General features: G+C 43.3%; 1 protein-coding gene across 2 annotated transcripts; it reads left to right on the plus strand.

Moving 5' to 3' along the window:
• Positions 1-671: 671 nt before the first annotated feature.
• Positions 672-15,477, plus strand: LOC109890382 (uncharacterized). 2 transcript variants are annotated; one of them, XM_031824243.1, is made up of 8 exons: positions 672-905; positions 10,182-10,312; positions 10,392-10,657; positions 10,782-11,022; positions 11,284-11,380; positions 11,631-11,864; positions 12,453-12,628; positions 14,630-15,477. In XM_031824243.1, exons 2-8 carry the CDS (start codon positions 10,230-10,232, stop codon positions 14,859-14,861), a joined length of 1,329 nt encoding a protein of 442 aa, XP_031680103.1. In that variant the 5' UTR covers positions 672-905; positions 10,182-10,229; the 3' UTR covers positions 14,862-15,477. The 2 variants fall into 2 exon arrangements, with proteins under 2 accessions (XP_031680103.1, XP_031680104.1); XM_031824244.1 differs by having other exon boundaries at positions 13,670-14,747.
• The last annotated feature ends 259 nt before the right edge of the window (positions 15,478-15,736 follow it).

The following is a 15,736-nucleotide window of genomic DNA, read 5'->3' on the forward strand; positions in this document are numbered from 1 at the left end:
GTGTGTGCGTGTGTGTTTGCGTGTGTGTTTGCGTGTGTGTGTGTGTGTGCGTGTGTGTTTGCGTGTGTGTGTGTGCGTGTGTGTTTGCGTGTGTGTGTGCGTGTGTGTGTGCGTGTGTGTTTGCGTGTGTTTGTGCGTGTGTGTGTTTGCGTGCGTAGGCGTGTGCTGTTCATCAGCATTGAAACTGGCATTACTGTCTCAAGTTCACCTGACAGACAGACAAATGGACAGGCAGACAGACAGCATTAGCCTAGGCTACGACAAGACAGACAATTATGAGAGCTTGGGAATAGGAAGTTCTATCTGCAAAAAGATGATTCTGAGAAAGTTCTGAACACTCATTGGTTTGAATGGTGTCAGTAATTTGCATATTTTGAAATGAACATGAATTGTGGTATTAATATAGGTAGAGAACATTGAACAGAACAAGGCTATGTCAATGACTACATTTACACCTGAATGCAGATAGAACCCTATAGCCTCAAACTCTACAAACTGGTTCTACCAGCAAAGATGTGCTGTGGGACAGGTTTTTCCTCTTGGCAACAAGCACCAGTTTGCGATGTATAGGTGGAAACACCCATATGAGATGTCCTTTCCAGGCTCTAGACTTCCCCAACATTGTGTAAATGAAGTGTATTTCTCCAATTACAGTACAGCTTCCACCATCGGCAGTGTGACGCACAGGTGAGAGAGAGAGAGACAGAGAGAGAGAGACAGAGAAAGAAAGACAGAGAGACAGAGAAAGAAAGACAGAGAGAGGCTACTGTCGCATCCTGTAGTACCATTTCCATGGTCTGGCTGCATCTGGTGGATTTGACTAAACAATTTGAAATTTGAATCTATTTACACATCACTACCTTTTTGTGGATACAATTTGGTCCTTTTCCTGGACTTACACACAGGTATATTCAGATCCTTCTTGAAATTGATTGATGTTGGTGCCAGAAATGTATACGATTTTCTAAAACCCATTAACAACTGGCTTCTAGCTGTTTTCAAGAGATTGTTAAATACATTGTATAACTATTTGATTTGAATAACATTACCTCTAGAATTGCATAGTCAGAACTACCCAGACAGTTCTGATTATTCCACATTTAGCTCTATCATCAGAGTTATACAGCTAGTAACTGTTTATCTCTATCATCAGAGTTATACAGCTAGTAACTGTTTATCTCTATCATCAGAGTTATACAGCTAGTAACTGCATGCTTTTCATGATCAGTAAACATCAGTTGATCATGTATTTTCAGATATACGTGATAGTAACCTATTCATTTGACATGAGCTACCTAGCTAGCTAAGCAAACAACGTGTCATTTAGCATAGATTAGGTTGATGGAAAGAGATTGACATTGGCCAATCCGTGTCCTGGTAAAGATGTTAATCAGAACTACTGTTATCACCACCACATTCAGAACACGGCTGCCAGGATCTTGATGAGAAACTGAATGGTGTTGTAATGTATTTGTTCGTCAACATCCTTTCTTGAATTGAAAAGTAATCCAAGAAGTAATCACTTAGATTTTCAAACGTATCTGTAATCTGATTACAATATGTTTTGCTGATAACATACCTGTTTACAGTTACAATTACAGTTTGTAACTGATTACAGTTACATTTTGTAACTGATTACAGTTACAGTCCAAGTGATATTCGTGTTGGGAGGGTCTTTCCAATTCGGCATTCTTGATGGGTGGCCAATATCTGGTGGGTTGAAGAGTTCCTCCTGGAGTGGCAGATGTGGGGTGGTGGAGTCTTTTAAAATAATTTTGTGGGTTTTTGAGAGTCTCTGGATACAATGTGTTCAGAAAGTATTCAGACCCTTTGACTTTTTCCACATTTTGTTACGTTACAGCCTTGTTCTAAAATTGATTAAATAAAACAGTTCTCAATCTACACACAATACCCCCTAATGACAAGCAAAAACAGATTTTTAGAAATGTTTGAAAATGTATTAAAAGTAAAAAACAAAGTATTTTGATCAAAAATTGATAAAAAAAACGTATTTTTGAAGAAATGTTTTAAAAAAAGGTATAATTTTAGTGAATTATATAACACATATGACTGGAGTTATGTCACACATGCAGCTAACACAGACATATGGAAATGTCTGCTCTACCCAAAATTACAAACAATTAATTGCAGCATTACCACAAAAATGGAAGAGGCAAGTAGAAGGGGAAAAAAGTAAGGAACTTGTATGTCGGCCCTGTATTAAAGAACATAAATGGTTAAAGAAAAGTGTGATAAATAAAAACATATACCAATTTCATTTAAGGATAAAAAAAAACTGATCGCTGTGCCATATAAATTGCTAAATAGTTGGGAAGAGATTTTTGATGTACCCATTCCATGGCACATGGTTTATGAATTGATATGCAAAACGCCGGATTCAACATTTCAAATGTATCAATTGAAATTACTATACAAAATTATTGCAACCAATAGAATGTTATATATATGGGGGGGGATACAATCTTCCCAGCTCTGCAGATTCTGCTGTGAGAAGGCAGAGTCATTAGATCATTTATTTTGGTATTGTCCATATGTAGCTCGTTTTTGGTCACAGGTCAAGGAATGGCTGAAGAATTGCAACATTTGCCTAGAACTTACGCTGTAGATAGCAATACTGGGTGATTTGAAAAGTCATAGTCAATCAATCAAAAATATAATAATTATTTTAGCAAAAAAAAACATTTTTAATTTACAATCTGTAGAAGTTGAATAGAGCTGAAGGGTGGGACTAATAACAAGACAACCAATGTAAAATAAAGGGCTTCTGTTAAATGTATATAGGTTTGGAACTTCTGTGAAATAGCACAGTTACAAATAGAAAACAAACTGGATGGACATCAGAAATAGAGGAAAGACTAAAAACAAACTAAATATAACTATTGTACAATAGATTGTGTCTGTAAAATGTGTATAAGATGAATAAACTGAAGGTAAAAACCGAAGTGTTTATTAGTTTACTCCAATTGGGGGAAGAGTGGTAGGATTTAATAATAATAATAATAATAAAGGTATATTCTTACAAAGGTATGTATGTCTGTATAGGTATGTGTATGTGTATATGTGTATATGTATGTCTGTATAGGTATGTGCATGTATATATGTATATATGTATGTCTGTATAGGTATGTGCATGTATATATGTGTATACAGTATGTATGCATGCGTGTATGTATATGGATATATTTACCAAACAAATATATTTTAAAAAATATTTAAAAAATATATATAATAAATAAATAAACATTTAAAAACTGAAAGTATTCAGACGCTTTACTCTGATTATTGTTCTTGGGGGACAATCAATGCTGCAGAAATGTTTTTCCCACACTGTCAACTGTGGGACCTTATATAGACAGGTGTGTTCCTTTCCAAATCATGTCCAATCGATTGAATTTACCACAGGTGGACTCCAATCAAGTTGTAGAAACATCTCAGGGATGATCAATGGAAACACGATGCACCTGAGGTCATAGCAAAGGGTCTGAATATTTATGTAAATAAGGTATTTTGTTTTTTAAAATCGTATGTACATTTAAATCATTTCTAAAAACCTGTTTTCAATTTGATTTGTCATTATGGGGTAGTGTTTAATTAACACATTTTTCTTTTACCAGGTAAGTTGACTGAGAACACATTCTCATTTACAGCAACAACCTGGGGAATAGTTACAGGGGAGATGAATAAGCCAATTGTAAGCTGGGGATGATTAGGTGGCCATGATGGTATGAGGGACCGCTTGGGAATTTAGCCAGGACACCGGGGTTAACACCCTACCCTTACGATAAGTGCCAAATGATCTTTAATGACTGCAGACACCCGTTTAACGTCAGGACACCCATTTAACATCCTATCCAAAAGACGGCACCCTGTGTGTGTGTGTGTGTGTGTGTGTGTGTGTGTGTGTGTGTGTGTGTGTGTGTGTGTGTGTGTGTGTGTGTGTGTGTGTGTGTGTGTGTGTGTGTGTGTGTGTGTGTGTGTGCGTGCGTGCGTGCGTGCGTGGCGTGTGTGTACCTTGACTTTGCACCGTAACTCCCCTTGTGATTTTCCACATGTGAATTTTGGAATTTGGAATTTGACTATGGTGGCAGTGCTCTCTGTAGAGCCAGCTAGTTTGGAGATGAGGTGGTTCTAGGTTTGACTATGGTGGCAGTGCTCCCTGTAGAGCCAGCTAGTTAGGAGATGAGGTGGTTCTAGGTTTGACTATGGTGGCAGTGCTCCCTGTAGAGCCAGCTAGTTAGGAGATGAGGTGGTTCTAGGTTTGACTATGGTGGCAGTGCTCCCTGTAGAGCCAGCTAGTTAGGAGATGAGGTGGTTCTAGGTTTGACTATGGTGGTAGTGCTCCCTGTAGAGCCAGCTAGTTAGGAGATGAGGTGGTTCTAGGTTTGACAATGGTGGCAGTGCTCTCTGTAGAGCCAGCTAGTTAGGAGATGAGGTGGTTCTAGGTTTGACTATGGTGGCAGTGCTCCCTGTAGAGCCAGCTAGTTAGGAGATGAGGTGGTTCTAGGTTTGACTATGGTGGCAGTGCTCCCTGTAGAGCCAGCTAGTTAGGAGATGAGGTGGTTCTAGGTTTGACTATGGTGGCAGTGCTCCCTGTAGAGCCAGCTAGTTAGGAGATGAGGTGGTTCTAGGTTTGACAATGGTGGCAGTGCTCTCTGTAGAGCCAGCTAGTTAGGAGATGAGGTGGTTCTATGTTTGACTATGGTGGCAGTGCTCTCTGTAGAGCCAGCTAGTTAGGAGATGAGGTGGTTCTAGGTTTGACTATGGTGGCAGTGCTCCCTGTAGAGCCAGCTAGTTAGGAGATGAGGTGGTTCTATGTTTGACTATGGTGGCAGTGCTCTCTGTAGAGCCAGCTAGTTTGGAGATGAGGTGGATCTAGGTTTGACTATGGTGGCAGTGCTCTCTGTAGAACCAGCTAGTTTGGAGATGAGGTGGTTCTAGGCTTGACTATGGTGGCAGTGCTCCCTGTAGAGCCAGCTAGTTTGGAGATGAGGTGGTTCTAGGTTTGACTTTGGTGGCAGTGCTCTCTGTAGAGCCAGCTAGTTTGGAGATGAGGTGGTTCTAGGCTTGACTTTGGTGGCAGTGCTCTCTGTAGAGCCAGCTAGTTTGGAGATGAGATGGTTCTAGGTTTGACTATGGTGGCAGTGCTCTCTGTAGAGCCAGCTAGTTAGGAGATGAGGTGGTTCTAGGTTTGACTATGGTGGCAGTGCTTTCTGTAGAGCCAGCTAGTTTGGAGATGAGGTTGTTCCTGGTTTTCACAGCCGATGAAGCCCTGTCTCCTGCAGAGTGTCAGTCAGTGTCTGTAGCCTTGGTGATGACTGTTGACATGTGGGAAATACATATTTGATCTGTACTGTATTTAGTTCAGCAGGCTGCTACAATGGGATATTGGAATGGAATGGGCCTACCAAAAAAGTGCAAACTCTAATTTACACTAATTCAAGCACAGATTGACAATTGTATTGCAAGCCTGGGTAGGGAGAATATGAATATGAATAGGATAGGATAGGATATGAATTGGATAGAATATGAATAGGATAGGATAGAATATGAATTGGATAGAATATGAATAGGATAGGATAGACTATGAATAGGATAGGATAGAATATGAATTAGATAGAATATGAATATGATAGGATAGACTATGAATAGGATAGGATAGAATATGAATAGGATAGAATATGAATTGGATAGGATAGAATATGAATAGGATAGGATAGAATATGAATTGGATAGGATAGAATATGAATTGGATAGGATAGAATATGAATAGGATAGGATAGGATAGAATATGAATAGGATAGGATAGAATATGAATAGGATATGATAGGATATGAATTGGATAGGATAGAATATGAGTTGGATGAAGTAACCGGCAGGTAGCTAGTGCACGCAGGATGAGTGGCAGAGGGGCGGGGAATCTTTTTTCAAGATTCCTTCGTTTCTGATCAATTATGTACTTTGACGGACAATTCGTTGCATTTAAATTACAAGAGAGAAAAGAGGCAGACAATTATATACAAAATAATTAGTAAAAAAAAACTGCTACCAATAAAAAGCACACTTTTTTCATAGGAGGGAAAAAGTGCAGGTGCCCCAGCACCTCTATGGCTCTATCTGTACACCTGCGTGTGTGTAGTAAGCACAGAGACGGAAGAGGAAGAGAGACATCCCACACCCTCATCGGTCAACTAAGCAGACCAGACCTAGCTGCTTATGCATTGGTGCCTATGGGAGAGCCACCCCATTAATTAAGCAGACCGGAATGGACAATGTGTTTTATATGATAAACAGCCTAAGTGGGACATCTTCATTTATCGACCATCTTTGGTAAGAGTACCTGGTCGTTGATCTCATCAGGTATCTTGCTGAGGATGTGTTTCAGAGCTCTGGCCTTCTCATTTAGGTCCTAAAACTCCTGCTCTGGCTTGTCCACTAAGAACTCTATACACACACCACAACAATAACTGCAATCAACCACGGCACACACCTGTCACTTCCCCTCAAGGCAGTGGTTGATTTATTTTATTTGACAGTTTAAGAAATACATACACACAGCACAAAAGTAGAAAGAGATAATACAAAGCCAATGTCTTACTTCCGGTGCCGACAGAGATGGCCGCCTCGCTTCGCGTTCCTAGGAAACTATGCAGTATTTAGTTTTTTTATGTGTTATTTCTTACAATGTTACCCCAGGAAATCTTAGGTTTTATTACATACAGTCAGGAGGAACTATTGGATATAAGAGAAATGTCAACTCACTAACATTACCACCAGGAATACGACTTTCCCGAAGCGGATCCTGTTTGGCCCACCACCCAGGCAATGGATCGGATCCCAGCCGGAGACCCAAAACAACAGCGCCGTAGAAGGGGCAGACGGAGCGGTCTTCTGGTCAGGCTCCGTAGACGGGCACATCGCGCACTGCTCCCGAGTATACTACTCGCCAATGTCCAGTCTCTTGACAACAAGTTAGACAAAATACGAGCAAGTGTTGCCTTCTAGAGAGACATCAGAGACTGTAACGTTCTTTGTTTCACGGAAACATGGCTCACTCGAGACACGATACCAGAGTCGGTACAGCCACCTGGTTTCTTCACGCATCGCTGCCATCAGAAACAAGCATCTCTCTGGTAAGAAGAAGGGCGGGGGTGTATACCTTATGATTAACGAGACGTGGTGTGATCATAACAACATAAAGGAACGCAAGTCCTTTTGTTGACCTGACTTAGAATTCCTCACAATCAAATGCCATTATCTACCAAGAGAATTATCTTCGATCATAATCACAGTCGTGTATATTTCCCCACCAAGCAGACACATCGACGGCCCTGAAAGAACTTCATTCGACTCCATGTAAACTGGAAACCACATATTCTGAGGCTGCATTTATTGTAGATGGGGATTTTAACAAGGCTAATCTGAAATCAAGGCTCCCTAAATTCTATCAGCATATCGATTGCACAATCCGGGCAGGCAAAACCCTGGATCATTGTTATTCTAACTTCCGTGATGCATATAAGACCCTCCCCCGCCCTCCTTTTGGAAAAGCTGATCACGACTCCATTTTGTTGCTCCCAGCCTATAGACAGAGACTAAAACATGAAGCACCCGCGCTCAGGGTCATTCAACGCTGGTCCGACCAATCGGATTCCACGCTTCAAGATTGCTTCGATCACGTAGACTGGGATATGTTACGCATAACGTCGACCAGAAACCGTGGATTGATGGCAGCATTCGCGCAAAACTGAAAGCTCAAACCACTGCTTTTAATCAGGGCAAGGTGACCGGAAACATGACCAAATACAAACAGTGTAGCTATTCCCTCCGCAAGGCAATCAAACAAGCTAAGCGTCAGAATAGAGACAAAGTCGAGTCGCAATTCAACGGCTCAGGCATGAGAGGTATGTGGTAGGGTCTATAGTCAATCACGGAATACAAAAGAAAAACCAGCCCCGTCACGGAGCATGATGTCTTGCTCCCAGACAGACTAAACAACTTCTTTGCTCGCTTTGAGGACAATACAGTGCCACTGACACGGCCCGCTACCAAAACCTGCGGGCTCTCCTTCACTGCAGCCAATGTGAGTAAAACATTTAAACGTGTTAACCCTCGCAAGGCTGCAGGCCCAGACGGCATCCCCGGCCACGTCCTGAGAGCATGCGCAGACCAGCTGGCTGGGGTGTTTACGGACATATTCAATCAATCCTTATCCCAGTCTGCTGTTCCCACATGCTTCAAGAGGGCCACCATTGTTCCTGTTCCCAAGAAAGCTAAGGTAACTGAGCTAAATGACTACTGCCCTGTAGCACTCACTTCCGTCATCATGAAGAGCTTTGAGAGACTAGTCAAGGACCATATCACCTCCACCCTACCTGACACCCTAGACCCACTCCAATTTGCTTACCGCCCCAATAGGTCCACAGACGACGCAATCGCAATCACACTGCACACTGCCCTAACCCATCTGGACAAGAGGAGTATGCTGTTAAGTATGCTGTTCATCGATTACAGCTCAGCATTTAACACTATAGTACCCTCCAAACTCGTCATTAAGCTCGAGACCCTGGGTCTCGACCCCGCCCTGTGCAACTGGGTCCTGGACTTTCTGACGGGCCGCCCCCAGGTGGTGAGGGTAGGTAACAACATCTCCACCCTGCTGATCCTCAACACTGGGGCCCCACAAGGGTGCGTTCTCAGCCCTCTCCTGTACTCCCTGTTCACCCATGACTGCGTGGCCATGCACGCCTCCAACTCAATCATCAAGTTTGCAGACGACACTACAGTGGTAGGCTTGATTACCAACTATGACAAGACGGCCTACAGGGAGGAGGTGATGGCCCTCGGAGTGTGGTGTCAGGAAAATAACCTCACACTCAATGTCAACAAAACAAAGGAGATGATCGTGGACTTCGGGAAACAGCAGAGGGAACAGCCCCCTATCCACATTGACAGGACAGTAGTGGAGAGGGTGGAAAGTTTTAAGTTCCTTGGCGTACACATCACAGACAAACTGAAATGGTCCACCCACACAGACAGCGTGGCGAAGAAGGAGCAGCAGCGCCTCTTCAACCTCAGGAGGCTGAAGAAATTTGGCTCGTCACCAAAAACACTCGCAAGCTTTTACAGTTGCACAATCGAGAGCATCTTGTTGTGCTGTATCATCTCCTGGTACGGCAACTGCTCCGCCCACAACCGTAAGGCTCTCCAGAGGGTAGTGAGGTCTGCACAACGCATCACCGGAGGCAAACTAGCTGCCCTCCAGGACACCTACACCACCCGATGTCACAGGAAGGCCAAAAAGATCATCAAGGACAACAACCACCCGAGCCACTGCCTGTTCACCGCGCTATCATCCAGAAGGCGAGGTCAGTACAGGTGCATCAAAGCGGGGACCGAGAGACTGAAAAACTCAAGGCCATCAGACTGTTAAACAGCCATCACTAACATTGAGTGGCTGCTGCCAACATACTGACTCAACTCTAGCCACTTAAATAATGGAAAAATGGATGTAATAAATGTATCACTAGCCACTTTAAACAATGCCACATAATATAATGTTTACATACCCTACATTACTCATCTCATATGTATATACTGTACTCTATACTATCTACTGCATCTTTCCTATGCCGTTCGGCAACCACTTATATATTCTTATTCATTCCTTTACACTTGTGTGTATAAGGTAGTTGTTGTGAAATTGTTAGGTTAGATTACTTGTTAGATATTACTGAATGGTCGGAACTAGAAGCACAAGCATTTCGCTACGCTCGCATTAACATCTGCTAACCATGTGTATGTGACAAATAAAATGTGATTTGATTTGATTTATTTCCATTGTGTCCCTTACTGTCGTTTCCATTCTGGTCCATGTGGATTTGATATGTTTTTCATGTCATACGTGCTCCCCTGCTGCAAAGCCACTATTGCCCTCTCTGGGACAAATAATGCTGAAAGTTGAAAGTTGAACTTGAGGCCTATTGACTGTCATTAGATACAGTATTTTGCATGTCATGCATGTCTTCATCTCACTCTAAGGATCAGAGGCTGCGTTTAAACAGGCAGCCCAATTCTGATCTTTTGCCCAGTTAAAACTGCATGTGTAAACGTAGCCAGGGAGCAAGTGCGACTACATGATTAACTTTCCCTTCTCTTCAAAGGTCACCTCATTCTTCACCTTCTATAAACTACCTTCCTAGATCTGGTTCATGATGGTGAAGAGGCTTGCGTTCCCTCTACTGATAGCTTCTGCTCTGGCATTCATGGTCTACGCCATCTTCACATTACCCAGGTACCGTGTAGCCTCTGCCGTACAATTAAGAAACGTAATAAAAGTGCCAAAAGGAAAAAATCTGTTCATGATTCTGCAGGTCACAGCCAGGCAACCACCAGGACCACCAGGACCACCTGCACCTCTATCCACACCACATCTCTGACCAGTCCATCACGCCTATCAACGACACCAAACACTTCATGGTGGGGGCCTACAAGGAACATCGTTTGGAGGGAAGCTCCATACGCATCATCAGTATCTTCAGACGAGACTCTGTCCAGCCTCTGTACTGTGTGTTCTACTGTGGGACTCACTGGGCTAATGGAATGAAGGCTGAAGTCCAGATGCACTCTGATCACTTTGGTACCTGCTATTTGGTTTTAGCCCTGCACTGACACACCCGAATCAAAGAAATAAGGGGCTTGGTGATCCTCTGATTAGTTTGTGGATTTACATTTATGTGACTCTGTTCTGTATTGGGATGAAGGTTTCCGCTTCGTGACGACCGACGTCCTTTGTCCGAATGTTCCCGGCTGTAACCCGTCGCACGTGACCCTCGCCACACAAGCTGACACCGGGCTCGCTCAGAACCAAACCTTCCTCCGCATCCAGAACCTTGTGAAAAGGGAGGAAGAGAAGTTTCAGTTCAACTTCACTGTCTGTTGGTCCAATTTATTTGCCGATTATAACAACGTGCTTCAGGTCACCCAGACTCTGGAGATGTACAAGTGGGTATTAAATGGTGGATTGATTGATTAAATGGTTGATTGATTGATTAAATGGTTGATTGATTGATTAAATGGTTGATTGATTGATTAAATGGTTGGTTGATTGATTAAATGGTTGGTTGATTGATTAAATGGTTGATTGATTGATTAAATGGTTGATTGATTGATTCAATGGTTGGTTGATTGATTAAATGGTTGATTGATTGATTAAATGGTTGGTTGTTTGATTAAATGGTTGATTGATTGATTGCTATGTTGCAGGCTGTTGGGAGTGCAGCATGTTGTGGTGTATAACACCAGCTGTGGATCAGACCTGGATAGACTGCTACAGAGTTACACACAGGAGGGCTTTGTGGAGGTAAGAATGAACTGATTGGATGGATGGATACATGGATAGATACATAGATAGATAGTGAAGGGCAGTGAAGGCTGCTGAGGGGAGGACGGCTCATAATAATGGCCGGAACGGAGCAAATGGAATGGCATCAAACACCTGGAAACCATGGAAACCATGTGTTTGATGTATTTGATACAACTCCACCTATTCCACTCCAGTCATTACCACGAGCCCGTCCTCCCCAATTACCTGGCGGATTGTTTGACTGCAGGTGGTGCCCTGGCCTATCGGCAAATACATGAACCCGTCCCGTGGGTGGCAGCCCAGTGAACATGGAGGGGACATCCACTACTATGGCCAGTTGACCACTCTAAATGACTGTGTCTACAGACACATGTATCAGTCACGCTATGTACTGCTGAACGACATCGATGAGATTATAGCTCCATACCAGCATCAAACCCTGCCCCAGATGATGGATGTACTTCAGAGGCAAAACCCAAAGGTAGGGGGAGGACTCAGGGAAGTACTGTGTATGTGTGTTAATTATGATCATTACGTGTGTAGTATGCATATGTTAGGCTGTTTACACAGGCATCCCAATTCAGATTTTCTTGACAATTATTTGGCATATCTGACACCTGATATTTTCCCCAATGTGTAAACAGCAATTACTGATCTTTGGTGTTTGTTTGTTTTTTGACCAATCATATCTGATCTTCTGACAGTTTTTAGAACTGAAAATACCAATTATTGAAAAAAGATCAGAATTGGGCTGCTCGTGTAAACGCAGCAATGGACTCTTGTCTTTTGACTTCTGATTCCACATTCGTATGTGATTCTCATCCTCAGTCTGGATGCTCAGATCAGAATTGTTGTTCTTGCACATGACCTGCCGTTACCAAGATAACCACCCCAACATTGACAGGACATGAATGAGCATTGAGTTTGTGTGTGAATGTGCGAATCTGATATGGGTCAAAATACAATAAAGGTGTGGACAGTGAGAAAGATGTATCAGATATGAAGGGAAAAAAATCAGAATTCCTTCTCTCTCTTTCGCCTTCTCTCACTCAACCCTCCTTCTCCCCAGGCCGAAGTGTTCCTCATAGAGAACCACATCTTTCCTAAGTCCCAGTTTGAGCCCAGTGGAAGGTTTGAACTGCCCCGCTGGAGAAATGTTCCAGGGATCAACATCATGGCGCACATCTACAGAGAGGAGCCAGACTATCGCATCTCCCACCCCTTCAAGATGATAGTACGGCCCAGGTTAGAATCTCCTACCTCTCCAAGAAGATAGTACGGCCCAGGTTAGAATCTCCTACCTCTCCAAGAAGATAGTACGGCCCAGGTTAGAATCTCCTACCTCTCCAAGAAGATAGTACGGCCCAGGTTAGAATCTCCTACCTCTCCAAGAAGATAGTACGGCCCAGGTTAGAATCTCCTACCTCTCCAAGATGATAGTATGGCCCAGAGTAGTATACTAAGAAGCTAGATATACTCAGGGTTTTCTAAAGCTAGTCAGCTTCAGTTAGGTTCACATTCCAGCTCAGGCTTCATCCCTATTACGACATTGGATATGGCTTGTCCTCCTGCTGCTCACTCTAGCAGACTTATAACTGCGCATGCATGTCGCACGTGGCTAGTCAAACTCCGGACTCTTCATTGAGACAATGCTGAAACATAAATCCATTGGGCGAGTCAGCGCTACATGACATTTTTAACCCGATCAACATGAAATAAAAGCTATCTTGCAAATTCTGCAGGTTATGGTGTGAAAAGGGTCATAAGAAGTGCCGTCTTTTATTATGTATCGTTCATGCCATCTTAGGTGTGCTTATTAATGCACAAGCACCTTTTCTCCCCATTCTATAGATAAAATAATTATATTAAGTCATACAAAAGTTAAACTCTGCATGAAGTTTCAAATGCATCCTGTCATTACTAAATGTGTATTTAATATTACAACAACAAAGAATTACACCGAAAAAACACTTGATTAATATTTAATCAGTGGTCCTCCTCATATGAAAGGGATGATAGGAACCTGATCTCATTGGGCCTCAACTCACGGCTCAGATATTTCATTCAGGATGAGTAGAGTTAGCCCTGATTTAGCCTGCCCAGAAATGTACCTGGCTAAAAGTGAGCCACATTTGAGTAAGTGGTTATCGCATGTTGAACTCAGAGTTCGTAGTATAGGGCTCTGGTTAGCACCCCTACAAGATGAAAGTAAGACCCAGGAAAGGATAGAATAGAGCAGACGTCAGTCCACTCTGTCTAACAACCCTTCTGTGTCTCTGACCCCAGGGCAGTGGAGCAGACGTCGGTCCACTCTGTCTAACAACCCTTCTGTGTCTCTGACCCCAGGACAGTGGAGCAGACGTCGGTCCACTCTGTCTAACAACCCTTCTGTGTCTCTGACCCCAGGACAGTGGAGCAGACGTCGGTCCACTCTGTCTAACAACCCTTCTGTGTCTCTGACCCCAGGACAGTGGAGCAGACGTCGGTCCACTCTGTCTAACAACCCTTCTGTGTCTCTGACCCCAGGACAGTGGAGCAGACGTCGGTCCACTCTGTCTAACAACCCTTCTGTGTCTCTGACCCCAGGGCAGTGGAGCAGACGTCAGTCCACTCTGTCTAACAACCCTTCTGTGTCTCTGACCCCAGGACAGTGGAGCAGACGTCGGTCCACTCTGTCTAACAACCCTTCTGTGTCTCTGACCCCAGGACAGTGGAGCAGACGTCAGTCCACTCTGTCTAACAACCCTTCTGTGTCTCTGACCCCAGGACAGTGGAGCAGACGTCAGTCCACTCTGTCTAACAACCCTTCTGTGTCTCTGACCCCAGGGCAGTGGAGCAGACGTCGGTCCACTCTGTCTAACAACCCCTCTGTGTCTCTGACCCCAGGACAGTGGAGCAGACGTCGGTCCACTCTGTCTAACAACCCTTCTGTGTCTCTGACCCCAGGACAGTGGAGCAGACGTCAGTCCACTCTGTCTAACAACCCTTCTGTGTCTCTGACCCCAGGACAGTGGAGCAGACGTCAGTCCACTCTGTCTAACAACCCTTCTGTGTCTCTGACCCCAGGGCAGTGGAGCAGACGTCGGTCCACTCTGTCTAACAATCATTCTGTGTCTCTGACCCCAGGACAGTGGAGCAGACGTCGGTCCACTCTGTCTAACAACCCTTCTGTGTCTCTAACCCCAGGACAGTGGAGCAGACGTCGGTCCACTCTGTCTAACAACCCTTCTGTGTCTCTGACCCCAGGGCAGTGGAGCAGACGTCGGTCCACTCTGTGCTGCGTAACTTCGGGCAGACAGTGAAGGTTCCTCCTAACGTGTGTCATATCATCCATGTCAGAGTTCCCCTACGAGGAGGACTGACCAAGAAGGAGCTGCATGAAGACAAGAGGGTTTGGGACTACGAGAGACAACTGGTGCCTAATGTAGATAAAGCACTGGAGAAGGCAGGACTACTAATCGAAGGAAGGAAGGAGTAGAGATGGAAGAGGAAGCGAGATTTTTTTTCTTCTGGTTTATATACAATCAATGAACTCAGCAGACAAGAACTAGCTGCTATCGCATTGATGCCTACGGGACCAATGTCCCCGATTGCAGTTTAGACTACCAAAATCCAGCAATGGCTGATGAATTGGAATATTTACCTGGAGATAACTCTGCAGATAGCACTGTTCGGTGATTTAAAAAGTCCTAGTCAATCAATGAATAATATAATAAAACTTCTAGCACAATGTTTATCTTTCATTTACAATCTGTAGAAACGATGAGAATAGAACGGTTCAGAACTTTTGTAAAATATCACAGCACAGTTGAAAAATATATTGCAAGTAGAAATCCAATATGGATGGTGTTAAGAGATAGATGGGAGGGGTTGAGTGGAGCTGAAGGGTGGGACTAATAACAACAACAAGATAACTGATGTCAAATATACTGTGTCTGTAAAATGTACATAGGTTAAGAACTTTGGAACAGAGTTCAAAAAAAATATGGCAAATAAAAATCCAACAGGATGGTCTTCAGTTGAAGTCGGAAGTTTCCATACACCTTAGCCAAATACATTTAAAATCTGTTTTTCACAATTCCTGACATTTAATCCTAGTAAAATTTATAGTTTTAGGTCAGTTAGGATCACCACTTTATTTTAAGAATGAAATGTCAGAATACGAGTAGTGATTTATTTAAACTTTTATTTCTTTCATCATACTCCCAGTGGGTCAGAAGTCTACATAGACTCAATTAGTATTTGGTTGCATTGCCTTTAAATTGTTTAACTTGGGTCAAAGGTTTCAGGTAGCCTCCCACAAGCTTCCCACAATAAGTTGGGTGAATTGTGGCCCCTTCCTCCTGACAGTGC

The sequence above is a fragment of the Oncorhynchus kisutch genome, linkage group LG5 (assembly GCF_002021735.2).
Source record: "Oncorhynchus kisutch isolate 150728-3 linkage group LG5, Okis_V2, whole genome shotgun sequence".
NCBI classification, from domain to species: Eukaryota; Metazoa; Chordata; class Actinopteri; order Salmoniformes; family Salmonidae; genus Oncorhynchus; species Oncorhynchus kisutch.